The 17,867-nt window shown below is 30.9% G+C and overlaps 1 protein-coding gene across 4 annotated transcripts in view; it reads right to left on the bottom strand.

The window, feature by feature from the left end:
• Positions 1–1,319: 1,319 nt before the first annotated feature.
• LOC134690726 (sodium- and chloride-dependent taurine transporter-like) overlaps positions 1,320–17,867 on the bottom strand; it is a 41,568-nt gene continuing 25,020 nt past the window's right edge. For all 4 annotated transcript variants that reach the window (XM_063550760.1, XM_063550759.1, XM_063550761.1 and 1 more), the window contains 11 exons: positions 17,207–17,495; positions 16,545–16,677; positions 15,048–15,182; positions 9,796–9,899; positions 8,612–8,736; positions 7,348–7,460; positions 6,702–6,839; positions 5,493–5,592; positions 4,549–4,649; positions 2,985–3,161; positions 1,320–1,870 (listed from right to left, as the gene is read on the bottom strand). In XM_063550760.1, coding sequence (XP_063406830.1) covers positions 1,634–1,870; positions 2,985–3,161; positions 4,549–4,649; positions 5,493–5,592; positions 6,702–6,839; positions 7,348–7,460; positions 8,612–8,736; positions 9,796–9,899; positions 15,048–15,182; positions 16,545–16,677; positions 17,207–17,495 — 1,652 coding nt within the window. In that variant the 3' untranslated portion in view covers positions 1,320–1,633. The remainder of the gene's footprint in view (positions 1,871–2,984; positions 3,162–4,548; positions 4,650–5,492; positions 5,593–6,701; positions 6,840–7,347; positions 7,461–8,611; positions 8,737–9,795; positions 9,900–15,047; positions 15,183–16,544; positions 16,678–17,206; positions 17,496–17,867) is intronic.

Here is a 17,867-nt window from a genome sequence, read left to right as displayed (position 1 = left end):
TACCTTAGAAAGGGTCAATCAAGGTGGTCTAGGTTACATTGAGCTTATTGTTGTCTTTAACTGTGTTTGTATAAAATTTTGTTTTTTCATAATAAAAGAAGGGTTAACTTAGGATAAAAAAAACTGAACTCACATAGTTTTTTCACTGACCCCCGCACCCCCTTCTTAACTTAATTTGGGAAGAATTAATTGACCAGTAGGGATATATGTAAAATCGATTTTGGATTAACAAAACTTGCAGCAATGTTGACCCTCCCACGCCCAAACTATTTGATTTAAGTTTTTTGTATCCTACATCGATCTTTTGATGTCGTCCCTAAGTTAACCCTTCTTTTATTATGAAAAAAAAACAAAATTCTATACAAACACAGTTAAAGACAACAAGAAGCTCAATTTAACCTAGACCACCTCGATTGACCCTTTATAAGGTACTAAAGTTACAAATATTGACTATGTCGATATTTGTAACTTAATCAGTAATGCAATGACATTTAATCGACTAGTATTTTTTTTGGAAGATCATGTGTAACCAAACTGTCGGGCTTCAGCTTGCCCCGTAACAAAAGATCAGTGACAATGGACAACATCATTTTTGAGGCCCTTTATAACTTTCTGTTCGGTGTGAGCCAAGGTTTTGAGTCTGATGATCATATTGTGACCTGTAAAGTTTGTTCTTACATATTGTTATTTGAATGGAGGGTTGCTAATTTGCACTCATACAAATTTGATCGATGACACAATGTTAATCAAATTAATGTTTCGTAAAGAAGAATATATGACATTACCTAGACCAATGGAAACTAATGTGCTATGATAACATCTGTTGAATACTTTTTAGTACTATATTTTTTACGTGTATTTATTCTAAGTGTTAATAATGTACTTTTACAATATCTTTGTGATTTCTTAAATTGATTTAGTTTTCCCATCATTGTTACGTCCTAAAATACGTGATTTCGTTTTACATCTAACCAAAAACCTTTATCATTTCCATGCCAATGAATTGTTTTAAAAAAAAATCAAATGGTGTCAACAAAAAAGAATTGAGAAGTACCTGTTTTATGAAAACGTATATAAAAACTTATCTGAAAAATTTGGAATGATGGCTTTGTTATACCAGTACTTTTGACCGCAATACTTGAGTAAAAAAACACGGCCGTTTGGTGGTGCTGTTAACTGACGACAACCAGTCGTGATGTGGATAATTTGTCTGAATAGTTATCTTACATTTAAGCTTTTGTTGTAAACACTTAACAGGTAATCGATAGCACGTCGATAGAACCGTATATATGAAAAAAATCAATGCGATGCAACATGCATAAAGTAAAAACTAACATTTATTCTGAATATGATGTAGAATATATGCAGTAAAAATTAACAAAAATGGTTGTAGATACTAAAATACAGATGAGTGCAGTTAAAAGTCAACTATCTAATATCAGTTAAAGCAGTCACCAAACTAGTCATTAGTTTTATACGTTCATCAGGTCTGCTTTATAAGTTAATTGTTTGTTCATGATATAACAGCACCCACATAATACCTAAAACTGTACACGTTGTATAAATAATTGCTCAAATCGAAAAAAGGCACATATATGAAGAAGTTTTAAAAAATTCGATGCATAAACTCTTTCTAAACTTTTAAACCATTGGTACCATTAATACCATTATGTACATTTGTACCATTTTCCAGTAGAGCTAATTTAGTTTCTAAGATGTCTCCTTCATAATGATTATCTAATGGATCTTCACACGTGTTATCACAGCATTTCGATTTGGCATTACAATTCCCTATACTTTTTTCTCCTTTATCCTTTGGTCTTAGTTGATGGACTTGTAATCCCTGGGGTTTTAGAAGTAAATGTAAAGTCTGTAATGATAATAAAAATAGGATTTTAAATTTATTATCCACAATGTTTTTGAGTCATTTTAATGGAATTTGGTGCGACTGTCAAACAAGTGACAGGTTTAGCAATCTTAAATGTGTTACATATTTGTTTTTCGTTCATTTTTTATATAAATAAGGCCGTTAGTTTTCTCGTTTGAATTGCTTTACATTGTCATATCGGGGTCTTTTATAGCTGAATATGAGGTATGGACTTTGCTCATTGTTGAAGGCCGTACGGTGACCTATTGTTGTTAATGTCTGTGTCATTTTGGTCTCTTGTGGACAGTTGTCTCATTGACAATCATACCACATCTTCTTTTTTTATATTTAAAACCAGATACAAACCACCATTTTCTAGAAAAGAAAATGCTAATACCTATTCAGGAATATGATAGTTCTTATCCATTCGTTTAATGAGTTTGAGCTTTTTGCCATTTAATTAGTAACTTTTCGTTTGAATTTCTCCTCGGAGTTATTAATTTAACTTTTTGATAGATTGTTGATATTATTATTTACTATCGTTTTAGTATAGAATTGTAACTACAGAACATGGGTTAAACAAACAAACACACAAAAAGTAAAATGCAATGTTTGGACTTAGGTAGTATAGTAAAATATAGTGCATAAGTGCTCTTCTCAAATCATGTCTATGATTACGTAATATGAATATATTCTACTGAAAACCAAAAGGGTCATTTCAAAATAAGATAAATAAAACATTTCATATTTAATTGTGTTTTTTTTTCCATTGCAATCTTGAACACCTTTATAACAAATACACAGTATATTCCTTTCATTTATGCACACACTTTATCTAATTTTAATGCATTTATTACTTTTCTTCTGAATAATCGGTATACTCCTCAGTAAATAAGTTTATTTTATTTCTTGGCAACGTTAATAACATAACAAGGTGAAGATTAAATATATTGAAAAGAAGGACAAATTTTTTACAAAATTTCTTTTAGACAGTTATTTTTCATTGTTCGTGGTTCGATAAAAGGCGTATTCATCTAGATGTCAAAATTTTAATCATATTTACACTTTTTAGTGTTTGAGTTAAGTAGATATAAAACTATTGTAATACTTTACTTACCTGAAAATTAAGTTTATACCGCCATATATTGAAAGGTATCATGAGTGGAATAAACATGACTGAAAACGAGGCCATACTCCATCCTACAGCTATTGCCCAGCCTGGATACTCGTAAACACCAGATGGTCGTTTGTACTCCAAGTTTGAATAATTTATAATGCTCATTAAGAACATGCCCTAAAAATAAAGCAATAATACAAGCTGTTAAAATTTCTTTCAAGGTTGGAGATTCATTTTTTCTTGATACAGCAACGTTGCTAGTTACCTTCTGTAATACATTCTCCTACTACTTTGTATGTTGCATATAACAGACTTTTATTACGTCTATGCTGAATGGCTAGCCAACAAACTTTTCATTCGAAATCCAATATATTATCAGACACGTATAATGCAGTACGAATACCATATAAATGAATTTCACGGTGTTTTTTCAAATACATAATTTTATAGTTCATGGCTCTCCAGCACACTTTACTTACGAACTCCCAACATAATACACGTATAATGTAGAAAGAATAACATATATCTGAATTTATAGGTGTTTTTTTTTTCTTCAAATACATAATGTGTATGCTATCATAGTATATATGTTACCCTCCACTTCTTACTATCAGTAAAAACATAACGTCATTTATATGTGTTGAAAATTAATTCGATTTCTTAAGTTTTACATTTTGTAAAAACTGTTTTGATTGAATATCTTACCAATACTGTAGTAAATGTTTTTTGGCGTAAATCACAGAATGGGTCTTTTTGCATATTGTGACAATTTTGACGTCTACCATACCCTTATTGACTTTATCTCAATGTAATCAAGGGTTTAGTCTTTAAATCATTGGCATTTAAGTTTGTTGTCACATTTTAGGACTTTTTGCCTAGTTGTCAGACATGTTTTCAGACATACCCTCACCGTAGCACATTTGTATTTGAATGTGTTACTGCTAACTCGTAAACAATTATGTGCATGTTAAAATATTTGCATACTTATAAGATCATTTGATCAACAAACATTATTAAACAATACGTAAAAGTTTAATACACTTTATTGTGTATATCAATGATAATGATGGAAAAAGGATAACAGTAGTAAATGGAGGTTAAAACATCGTAAATCGACAAGGAGGAGACAACGCAATGTAACATCAAAAACAACCTTTAAATAAACTTCAAATAAAGCGAGTTATTGTACGTTCCTTGCCACAAATGCATCACCTAACAAACAAACTAATATTCACAATCGGTAATCGAACATAATCAGAAGGACAAAAAAGATAAGAAAATAGCACAGGGTCATTCAAACATATAAGTCGACAATAAGGTAACAACGCCATGGCTTAAAAAAAACTTTATAGAACGGTTACTTGTCATTATATTAATGTTCTCAATTATAACAGTGTTTTTTTTACAAAAGAAAAGTTTGAGCTTTAAACGTATATGAACAGGAATAAAGGTATTCATTTGTGTAAAACATTTAAAATAAACCAGTGTCAAAATTTCGGTTTCATCAAACGTTATTATCTAGCCTGAAAAGTATAAATGGAAACCGAAGACATTAGTTACTTACCAAACAAAACATCGGCGATAAAAATGTCCAGCAAAAACCCATGTATGGATTGATTCTGTGCCCTAACATCATTTCAACATTGTCATAGAACCGTCTGACTCCTTCATACAAATAATATATCATTAATGAATTTGATAATCAAAGTTAAAGTTATTTCTGTATTTGTTTTTTGTTGTTGAAAATTTGTATACCATTGGATAAAATGTCTTGTTAATTTGCTAACACGTTATTGATGTGATCTTACACAAAAAGTTTAATGATTTTCGTGTTCTGGCATCGTACTGTAGTTAATGATAAACGCAATGGATTTTGCTCATTGTTAAAGTCCGTACGATTATCTATAGTAATTGACTTCAAAAAACATGTTGTCTCTTTTGTAGTTGATTATTGGCAATCATACAATTTTTCTTATTCTTTTACATGTTTATTTTGTAATTTTGCATAAAACTCAGAATCAACACCTTGCGAACTAAAATTACTGTAGCACTAATGGGAAGACGACGAAAAACAGAAGAAAAACTTCGACTAGCAAAATCGCCTTGTAAGTTGTACAGGTGACATTTGAATAGGTATTACATTAATCTAATACAGCAAGCTTTTGTTTTTTTGTGTTTGCTTTATAATATATAAACTTATGAAGCATTATTAAAGTCGTTTGTGAAAAATATCAAAAATAAGGAATATGCCGTTAAAGTAACACAAATGTTATATACAGGAATGGTTTCGTGTGAATTATGTATATTTTAGACTGCTTTATTAAATACACTGAATAAGTAATAATAAATTGAAAAAATTTAAACCCAATTTTTTTTTCGTATTTTCGTTAATTACCAATAATTTAAAATATTTGTTCACAATTTTACTAATCACGTACAGGAAATGTATTGTGTAATGTTTTAAAAAAAATATCTGAGACATGAATTAGGTTTCAGATAAATACACACCATAAACCCAGGCAACAGCAACACACTCAAAAAATCCAATCAACAGTATGATGATACACGTAGAGTAGAAGTTGAAAAGCTCAAACACGTAAATACCGCCCTGTAATTGATAATAAATAAATCAAAGGAACATTCATCCTATCACTACAAACGTCGCTTGTGATAATTGTTGGTAACGCTTCAGAATCAAATGCGATCACCCTAAGGGTTTAGTGGATGTTTGTGATGCTTAGTCATTGTTTTTTTTAAGTAGTGTTTTGTTTACTTTGGTTGTATATCGTGTTTGCCATTAAATGAACTATGTTTACAGGTTTTTAAGACAGTATACTGTAAGATATATTATACAAGATTTTAATCCCTTACATTGCAGGAATTATTCTATAACTGCTCTATTTTGACAATAACACATTTACAAAGCTACACTTAAATGTACTTTCAGTAGTAAATTGGCAAATATGTCTTAAAATGCACATGATATATGATAAATTACATTTAGTTTTTATAAACTGTTTGTATATAGCATCGGGAAAAATAAGAACGAAATGTAGAATTAGCCACCTCAACTTAAGAACTACAAATTGCAAGACAATGCAAAACGACCAATGGTGATACCATTAGCTCTCAACAAATTCGTTTCAGGTTGATTTGAAAGAAAGCCGTGTTGAAAATACAAAGCTTTTAAGATGTTTGGTGTTCTTTTTAGGATTCAATAGAAAGCGGTTTAGTTTGCTTATTTGTTCTTGTCAATATATTTTAATTCAAATGTATCCTTAAGGTGGACCCTATCTATTTTTTGCTACTTTCAAACTATATTGCCATTGTTTCATTTCGGCTTCATATATGATGGAAAACAGTAAGGATGCATGGACAAACATGGACATGAGCCAGCATGTCACATGTCAGTAGATGGCTATGGGAGTAGGTTTCTCTGTTGTGTCTTGTACTTATATTTTCTATTTTATTCCTTAAATTTCGATACCTACTGGCTAGATTATTTACTACTATGGACGTATGCACCAATTTTCGCGAATGAAGATAAACTTGCATGTACGTGGACATTTAGTTTCGTGATTTTCTGAAGTCTTTATACAAAATCTATAGAAAATTTATCTTTCGTTGAAAGTTTAATTTCGTGGTTCACCTGTACCTGCGAAATCCACGAAAATGTATATTCAACGAATGATATTTAATTTAATGTATATGACTTACATGTGTCACCATACAGAGTCCAAGTAAGAAATTCAGGAAGCAAATAAACGCTGTAAAAGCCTCCTTTCTATATTTCCGTCTTAAAACACTTGGCCATTGATCCACTATTGCTGTAACAACTGCCTCCACACCAACGAACTAAAAATAACACACAGGTGTCATTATAAAGGATGTTTGATTGTGGTAAGATTATTACACATGCTTAACATTGGATCAATAACTAGTGGGGAATATATATTACATACTCATACATGCAGGATATAGTGTCTATCGATTGTTCAGTGTCTAAAGTGTTTCTGACATATACTGTCAAATTGAATTATAAATGAACACTCTCCAGACCAAGAACATTGATAATGTGTATTAGTTAAGAAATGTTACTATTAAACAAACTGACAAGGGTTAATAGCCAGTTCAACTTAATTGCTATACAGTTTCTCATTCAGGGGAATATGAACATTCAACTTTTTTTTTCAATCAACACACACGTACGCAGGTTCAAAAGTCAGTTATTTTGATTTAACAACGGATATACAAATCAGTGAATGAAAAATAAATAATTGCAACCATTAATACTTTCATTGCATTTAATGCCAATATTTAAGATAATATAAATACATATTCCAATCTATATCAATTTTTATACCTGGCTATCAAATCCAAGTAGAATCACCATAAAGAAAAACAGAACCGACCAAAATGGAGCACCTGGCATCATCGATACGGCTTTAGGGTAAGCTATAAAAGCTAGTCCAGGCCCTGTATAATATATGTTATAACGGTTAGAACAAAAATCATTATTATCATGAAATATCCCTTAGTCCCCCCTAAGCATTTAAAATATTTAAAAAAAAAAAATGAAATGAAAGTAAAATTAATCGCTGCATTTAAAATAATCTAAAACGTACTTGATAAATTCTAAAATGAAAGTTAAATGAATAGCTGCATTTAAAAAATAACTTTATTAAATCATTTACAACTATTTTGAGAGTTCATTATCGTGTCTATTATTTATCTTTAATTTTAAATAGAAACTGTATTCTGAATTTTTGAAAAGTAAAAATGTAAAGCATTTCCCCTTTAAAAATGTAATAAAAAAGTGACAAATATTATTGTCACACCAGCCGTACAAAGCCTTTCAATATATGTAGGGCAATTTAAGATTTTAAAAAACTACACTGTGTACGTGTGAATACCCAGTTCCAATGATAGATTTATCAAAAAGAAGTCAAATTGTTGGATTGAACTTTTAAGTTCATGATTTTATAAGATATGTGTCCAATCATGTATGCTCCTGTAATAACATGATTTCAATTTCTTTGTTAACCAATCATGATCTTATTATTTGTAAAGATGATAATATGTGGTGTTACTTTGCATGAATTTATAGAACAGCTCTGGACATGATAAGGGACGTATCTTTTACTGAAACAAAATGCAAAATGTCGTTTAAACTGTCACACATATTTTATTCAGTAAAAAGGCTATGTGTAACAGTTATTTGGGCTACAACTAAACTTTTCCTGTGATTACCAGTTTCAATGACCAGCAAAAAACGTAAAACCTTTAGGTGGTTACTCTTATGACTTCAATCAAGATTAATCGGTTCATTCATACCCACATGGATATTTATTCTTATTTGTATGTTTAGGGGTTCATACTCACTTCGAGTAGGCTTTCATGATTAAGATAAGTTCAAGGATGAGAACAGGGAATATGTGATAGAATTAAGGGAAATTCGTTAAAATACTCTCGGTACGTTGGCCAAGATCTATCGTATACTCTGGAAGTGTATAAGGTGACATTGCCATTTACATGTTTAATATCCAAACAGTACAAAAAGGTTGTTTTCGTCAATTTGGTGTTCTTTTTTTTTTGGTTCTTGTTGTGTTTTTGCTGATTTTTCTAACCTGACTCCGCCACTTTGTCTATGGAAGTATCTTGTACGAAGGCCATGTGACCCAAAATTGTAAAGATGATTAATCCAGCTAATAAACTGGTCCCAGTATTTGTACATGCGAAAATGATGCAGTCTCTGTGAATAAAAGAAACATTTCGAAACTGCCCTTAAACGAACACATTGTCCGACCTATTGGTGTTTTTTTCGCTGCCCTGTGTATATTTTCCCTGACCGTATGAGGTCATGTTCGTGTACTTAAATTCATTTAAAAGATTTACATTGACTTTTACCAGTTTAATTTTGCGATATGCTGAAACATGACAATAGAAAGATTATAGCGAAATACATTTACAACATATAACGTCAGCTTTTCAATACAAATATCAAAATGTGTTCATTATTGCAAATATTTCAAAAGTTACCAGATAGTATTATCTAAAGAATATTAACTAGTTCATATAGAAATTTCAATACGCTGAATGTAATATTATTTTGTTTTCGCCATGATTAATATTTTCTAAAATATACTCCTGTAAATATATATTATGAACTTTTAACCCGATTCTAAAAAAAGAAGTGCTCCTTTGAAGGAGGAAATTCCTTATACAGATACAGATACAGATACTAGCGACCCTCACTCATTGTAGTCATACTGTTTGTTCGTGTTATCAAGTTCATTTACCTTTGAAACTTGGTCACCTCCATTTTAATACTTTTTATGCTAATTACGATACATTTCCTGGTTGTCATATCAATCATACAGTACATGTGTTTAATGTGTTTTGGTTGGCGCCCATATATCAACAGTCGTGAAAAGTATTCATCTTGACATGTTATCATCAATTCAAATATATATACACCAAAGATTTAAATATAGTGCATTTTTTTTCGGAGTAGTATTGCATAAAGTTTTATCCGTGTTTCAAATTGAAATGCATTGTAAATAATGTTTTCTACCTTTAAGTTAAATCACAGATTTTCGCTTCATGCTTATATAATATAAACGGAACCGTTTTTAAAAAGCTGTACACAATCTATTACGTAAGGGTTAAACCTCCATAAAGAGGGTTGTCCTCTTATATGAGGCTTATACACAGAAAGAAAACGTTTACCTGTGTACTATTGGTTTAATGGGACATTCCAAGCCTATGTGATAGTTCTTTTTGAGTTTTGGTTTTTAGCAAAATAACATACTTGTAGGAATTGTGTTTGAACTTGTTGAAACTTCCAAGAACTGTGAGAGAACCAACTCCAATAGAATAGGTGAAAAATATCTGAGAACCAGCGTCAACCCACACCTAAAAATGATAAACAGAGGATTAAAGTTACAACACAATTACGAATTATCAACATGATTGTATTTGTATATAAAATAATTATATATTTATATTATGTGTATCTGAAAGAGCAGTTGTTAAATGTTAAAGACTTTTTCAATGTTTTAAGTCAGTCAATTGCAAAGTAAATGAACACTAGTACTTTTACATCTGTTAAGATAAATAATCACAAACTGTTCAACGGTTACATCAAAAGTCATGTGCATACGTACTCGGTCAATTGTATAGGTACATGGTCACACATATATGTTTGAAGTTTATAAATATCATCCCCTATTCTGTTATAAAATCAATTTTATCAACCTTAAGATCATGAATCTAGTTATCAAATGTACAAGGATGATCATTTAATACGCCAGATGCGCGTTATGTGTACGCAAGACTCATTAATGACGCTCAGATCAAAAAAATGTATGCAGCCAAACACGTACTAAGTTGAAATGTGTATCAAAAGGTGAAATATTTTATCATTTTGAACTCATTTACACTCGAAAAGATTATGTATTGTAAAACAGATTAGAATGACAAAAACACAAGTATCATTCCTGTAATAGTCTGTCTTCAATATACACATATGCAACTTGCGATAATTATTTCCCAAAATTTGTGCTATTTTCACAACTTAATCGGTGTGAGAATAATATTTCTCCTCACTAATGAAAAGTTTGTTCTCGGGAACGACTTGTCAAAATTTCTCTTGTGACGTCATGAAAAAAGGCTACCATGCATTATGACGTCACATATAAAGAACACCACTTTTCGAAAATCTTTGAAAAAGGAAGGATAAAAATCATTAGAGAAATAGATGCTTCCACTATACTTTGTGTATTTTAATATTTCTACACTCTGAGCAGTTAAAATAATATTTTAACTGCTCAGCAAGCCCGCGGGTTTAAATATTAAAATGTAACTGTCTCAGATGGAGAAATATCGTTAAATAAAATTGAGAATGGAAATGGGGAATGTGTCAAAGAAACAACAACCCGTTACACTCTTGTTTCAGTTGTGAAATCTATATGTCTGACCTCAATGCACCTATATATCTATAGACGTACTTAGTACTTAGAAAATTGCAATGAAAAATAGATAATTTATGTTTTGTCAAAAAAAAAGTTCTAAATTCACACCAACCTGTTCATTCATATCAAAGTCTTAGACAAGGGCAATGCGTTTCATGACCTTCATAATGTTTTATTACAACACAATGAATGTGCTTACTAAATTTAAATGGCACGCATATAATTTAAACATCAAAGTTTAGTAAGTACCATGAAATAGTTGTAATTTATTAATAAACACTCTCACATTAATAAAAATATCGTACCGGTACGATGTTACTCAATTGTATACTGAACGGCAATAAAGATAAGAAGAAGGGAAGGTGGGCGATTATTAACTTCAACATTGCACTTAACAATATTATTTTCTAATTTGTCCCTTATGAGACAATAAAGAAGATAACTTGGAGAAATCGATAACTATAATTTGCAGAAAAATATGGTGATCTAAGACAATAGTTCTCAATGGTAATAGGATTATAATTTAGTACTACATAAGACTCATCAGTGACGCTCATATAAAAATAATTTTAAAGTCCAAAAGACAAAGACAAAAACGACACATGCATATCATTTACACAACGACTTTAAGTAATTGAATCTTTCGTCAAACGTCCTTATTCTTTTTAAAACATTCTACCAATAATATATAAGACATTTAACCACTTAGGCACGGTCGTACTCGATTTATACTGATATAAATACAACGAGGAACGACAGCACGTGTCTTATTGCTGGTAAATTTAGGTCAAGGGTTTTAGTTTTACATATGAGTATAACCATGCCAAAAGGACGTGAACATATTCAAAACCATAATGGGCAGAGCAATACATAAGCTTTGCTTAAGAGTAAAACCGACGAAGAAACAACCACCATTAAAATGACTGACTAGCACAAAAACAAATATGATAATTTGATATGTACGAAACTTTAATTTAGCCATACTCGATAAAAAGATAAACAGCACATTGCACAAAAGAAAGTTTTGTTCAGACAAGAAATACACTTAAATAAGGGTTGAATTATACTAATATCAAAGGGTACAAAGAATATGACATGTCGTTAAACCAGTTTTATTGTTCACGCTATAAAATGATGCATGTTTTTCAGACAATTCCGTTGAAAAAATGAGTGGATTTGATATTATAGAAATAACAGTATGTTGAAAGCAGACAACACAGTTTGAATGAATGATCAAATTAATTAGTAATATCTTTAATCGGGAAAAATAGGAAATAAAACCATCAAAGTCTTAAGTAAAACATTTTTATAGACGACTAAAAAGATACAATGTAATCCATATAGACTAGAAATATTGATGTATCTCTAGTATATAATTACAGCCTTGGTCGATACCACTACAGATCATAACCGAAACAATTTTAAGACAGATGCTACACAGTAGTGTTCTATAAATAGCATTTTCGTTAAACGATTAACATACAGTTTTACAAATTTCCTAAACGTTTTGATTGCATTCCTCTATTTGTCTTATCTATTAAACAATATCATCATAAATATATTGTATATTGTTTTTGTTTTAAGAAAGAAAAAAAAAGAAAAACGTTCTAAATCATTGACATCCTGCTGTTTACTCATATTAAAGTTTAAGACAAGGGCAATATAACCTTGTGACCTTCATAATTTCTTATTTCAACAAAATTAATGTTTTTGCTACATTTGTATGGCATGTATATTATTTAAATAACAACGTTAAGTTAGTGAATCAATCATCAAGGGTACGTCATCCACTTTTGGACGTTATAAAAATAATATATTAGTCATTAATGTACGTTGTTCCTCAATTGTATACTGAATGACAATATTAAAAGGATTAGGCAATTGAAAAGGATTGTGTGTTGTTGAAAGAAATTTGTTGTTAAAACGTTTGTTGAGTCACTTTTAAAAAGGACGAAAAGTACAAAAGGGATTCCCAAACCAATAAGTCGAAAACAACTAACAATGTCATGGCAAAAAACACGAAACACAAAACAAAGGTTCACAATGGACAGCATATACACACCAACGACGTAGCAATATGAGCCATATAAAAAACGGTTGTTGATTTACTGCCCTCTGTTAAAAAAAATATAAGTTACGGTTCAGGTTTGACAAGCGAATAATGAAATAATATAGAAAAACAAAAATCATATTTTACAGATCGATAAATAAGCAACAGTGTTGATAGTACAGCGAACAGACAAAAACAAATCCACAAACCATCTCGCACAAAAGTATAGATTTGAAATCCCATGTTGCATTATAAAAGAGTTAAAGGTGTCTTTGTATATAGTGAACCCAGATTCGTTCCTCGTGCTATGATGCAGAAAACTAAAGTCATACATATCAATGTTGTCTCTGTATTTATATACTAAGCAAGACATCACAAGGTTCATGTAATTTTAATAGACATTTTAACTATTTTTTTATTTGAACCAAATAGAATATGATGTATATGTCTTTTGTAAGAAACTTTGGACACTTGCATTTTGCAGATAGTGAACATTTATTAGTGAACAATCCGACGGCTGCAACATGTAGGGCAGGATCTGCTTACCCTTCCGGAGCAATTCATGTCATCTAATATCACCCTTATTTTTTGGTTGGGTCCGTGTTGCTTATTCTTTATATTTACTATGTTGTGTCATGTGTACAATTGTTTGTCTATTTGTCTTTTTCATTTTGTGTCATGGCGTTGTCAGTTTTTTTTCGATGTCTGAAATTGACTGGCCCTCTTGTTTCTTTCGTCCCTCTTTGACAGATACTATGTTTGCAAAGGATGATTTAATGAATGATTAAGAATTAGTATCGTATGTTTGTATAACGCTGTACTTTTTTTGATAAAGTCTGGTCCAAATTTTAACAAGTTATAAAGATACATTATCACAATAAGGGTAAGGTTTTAACAACAATTTGCCCAGTGTAAATGCGTAATATTTTTATTTGCAGTATAATGAGATTGTTTTATTTTTCAAAATAAACAAATAAATATGACGTCAACTATTGTTCTTAGGTTACATAATATGTTTCCTTACATAACACATGTAAACTGCAAGACTACGTCAAATTATATCCTGTTTAAAACATACATTACCACAAAAAAAGATCAAAGGTTTTCATAACAAACAAATTATCAATGTAATAATTCAATGCAATTTCATGTTCCATTTTTTTTTTTCAAAATATTTCAACATCATATAAACCGTTTTACTTTTACTAATTGTCCATCTGTTATATAAAAGCCTCGATTCACCTGTTTTATTCAATGAATGTTATTGTATAAGCAGGCTGTGTTAAAATGACAACGGACAACAAGACAAATACCTTCTTTTAAGCATATGTGAAATTTTGTCTTGACAATAACATTAATTTTTACTGAAACTTTGGTTGTCTGCCGCACGTATCAAAAGCTTGTATTATTTGCATTATATGCCGGTACTTTACGCCAAATTTCTTCATAATTATTAATACACTTTTGTATTCAATCTATATAATTCCTGTGCCATGTCTCCGTTTTCAACCAAAAGACAAAAAAATATGGGCAATCAAGTAAAGGAGTTATGGCAAATGATCATTTAAGACTTATTTTGTGTTTTCGTGTAAAATTTACCGTAAGACAATAAAAAATTATAAATGTTTCCCACAGTTTATTTTAGAACTAAAACTTCAAGAGGCAACTTGTTTTAGCGATAATGTTTAGGGTATTTGTCATGTTCGTACTTTCTTTTATTGTATAAACATCATATCTCCTTATTGTATAGCAAATACAGGCAACTGTAGTATACCGCTCTTTGAAATTCATCATCAAATATTAGAGGAGAAATACGACACAACAGAGACACACCAGAAACACAGCACTGAAATGTTACACTCAGAAGCGAACTATAGAATAACAATCGACACTTTCCCGACTTGGAAAAGGACATTGTAAAAACAAAGTGATAGGTAGAACCTGATTTTGTGGCTTGACAAACCTCCCGCTAATATGTTTAATATAACATTACAATGATAACATTACAGGACAGGACTACAAAACAAAACATCGACTTACCTGCATGTCGGAAAGTTTACTTAGATTAGGCTTCAAGTAATATATGACACCATCAAGTGCTCCTGGTAACATGGAGTTCCTTATCAATAAGATGAACATGAAGAGATAAGGCGTTGTAGCTGTGAAGTACATAACCTGCAATGGTATAGATAAATTATGAGCACCTGATACCTGAAATTAAACCTGGGTTTGGTTGTGTTTTTGTTCATTATTTATTTGTGTTTTGTAAACTGTTGTTTCCCGTCTTGTTTTAGTTGTTGCCTCGCGTTTATTTTCGTCTTTTGATTTTGAATGCTATTTTTTTGGCCACTCTTTTATGCATGTTATGCGTGCCATATGTTGTTTTTCAACTCCAATTCTGTCGGTTAGTGTTCTAATCGACTTAAGTTGATCACGAACACATCGTTATAATATAAGGTGACAATATGGAGAAAAAAACAACAGTAGAATTTGGAATTTGTTATACAAGTAATATAAATGCCCGAATGTTTGCACGCAATATTCCTTTTGCTGTTTTGTTGTTTTATGCTTACTTTTCTAGAATACAGTAAAAACTTCACCAAGACACACTTTTACAATTTTGAAGCCTATTTAACATGTTTAATGTTCAGAATTTCAAATCAATTACTGTAAAGGAGTTGTGTATACATTGTTAGCAAATTTTGCCAGTTATTTAAAATTTAAATGCACGGCAACACATATCATACTGGGTTTGTTAATGACTGGTCTTGAAACAATTATGTTCCAGCTCACTGCTCTAGAAGCGATTTACTGTTCTAATAATTTTTTGCTGGCTAAAAATTTGTTGTCTTCGATTTATGTCTCATTCGACTTAAGGTGGTACCTAACACTACAGGGAGATAACTCTGTAAAATCAGCTAAACGTTTTAATTACACTGTGTTTTTAAGGGAATACCAAGCTTCTCAATGATCAAAATAAGTGTTTGACAAAATGCTATGTAACCAGTGTAATTTTTCTGATAAAACAAATTTTTAAATATTTTTATATTTTTGTCAAAGGGTGGAAGTTAATAGTATGTCAAAATTTTATGAAAACTAAACGAGCCAAATTCATTTTAGTGAAGGTGTTGGGTACCACCTTAAACCCGAATTCTGTCTGCCTTATATCTTCTGCAGATTCACCTTTTTTTTTTATCTACAGTAGAGTACGAAAATAAAGATGACAGTATAGTATGAACATCAAGATGAGGAACAGTTTGAAACACAAGATGATATTCAAACAATGAAGATCAAGATGAAAGTATACTATGAAGATCAAGATGACAGTATACTGTGGAAATCAAGATGACAGTATACTATGAAGATCAAGATGACAGTATACTGTGGAAATCAAGATGACAGTATACTATGAAGATCAAGATGATAGTATACTACGAAGATCAAGATGATAGTATACTAGGAAGATCAAGATGAAAGTCCACTCTAGAGATCAAGAAGACACATCACTATGACGATCAATATTATAGATCTACATACCTTTCCGGAAGACTTTATACCTTTACATATACATAGATATACGGCAATCCATGCAAATAACAAGCATAAACAAATATCCCATTTTATAGCTCCAGGCTGATCAATACCATCTGAAATTCCTAGGACTTTATTTCTGAAAAAGTTATTATATTTTTTTATTACCTAGAACGCATTGCGATGATTTTAAATCATTGAACTATAAACGCATTTATCAATTATTTCGTTTACACTTTTGAGTAAGATGTATTATTTGTCAAGATATATAACGTATAAAATGCAGTGTTCAACTTTTTTTTTAGAATGACGCGTGTTGATGAGTCTTTTGAATTTCTCATTTATCACTGCATTCGGCTTTTAAACATCACGCAAAATCACTTACTATTAAATAATAAAATGGAAAATGGAAATTGGGAATGTGCCAAAGAGACAACAACCCAACCATAGAGCAGATAACAGCCGAAGGCTGCCAATTGGTCTTCAATGCAGCGAGAAACTCATGCAAACGGAGGTGTCCTTCAGCTGGCCCCTTATCAAATATGTATACTAGTTCAGTGATAATGGACGTCATTCTAAACTCCGAATTATACACAAGAAACTAAAATTAAAAATCTTACAAAAATACTTATAAGTTATCAGTTGACAACAGTAATATTAACACTCACTCCCAGAATTCTGTAACCGGATCCAATACTAGCTGGCTTGATGTATTTTTCAAAGCAGAGAGAAAGGGAATAGTAATGTTTGCCATTTCATCATTATGCAGACTTGAATTTGTAAAGTTTCCATCTTCTTTTGTATAATCTTTGCAGTTTTTGTTCCATTCGTGACCACAGCTAGCCCATGGTAATTCACTTGTAAAGGAACTAAACCAATAGTAGAAAGCCCATGCCATGATTACGTTGAAAAACGTATTGGAGAAAAACATGATGATGGTTGACGCTATTCCTATCCCTGGAAAAATAGAAAAAATAAGACGCTTTTCAAAGGTAACGCATATCACTGAATCAACTAAATTTAATTCGGGCATCGATGCAGAAGTTTTTTTTTATATCTTTTTGACAGGCATTTTATATTTTGAATAGGCAAATATTTTAAATAGGCAAGTACGTCGTATTTTGAATAGGCAAGTATTTCATAATTTGAATAAGCAAGTATTTCGTTTCTTGAATAGACAAATATGTAATATCTTGAATATTTTAAAATCAAATAACTTGAATAGATAAGTATTCCATATCACTGGTTACAAACTAAGGAAACATAAGCCTGATCTGATACTTCAAAAAAAAATAATCCAATATTCCATTATAAGCAAAAAGAAAAGAT

The sequence above is a fragment of the Mytilus trossulus genome, chromosome 11 (genome assembly GCF_036588685.1).
Source record: "Mytilus trossulus isolate FHL-02 chromosome 11, PNRI_Mtr1.1.1.hap1, whole genome shotgun sequence".
In the NCBI taxonomy this organism is placed as follows: Eukaryota; Metazoa; Mollusca; class Bivalvia; order Mytilida; family Mytilidae; genus Mytilus; species Mytilus trossulus.
This window is presented reverse-complemented; position numbering and strand designations above follow the sequence as displayed.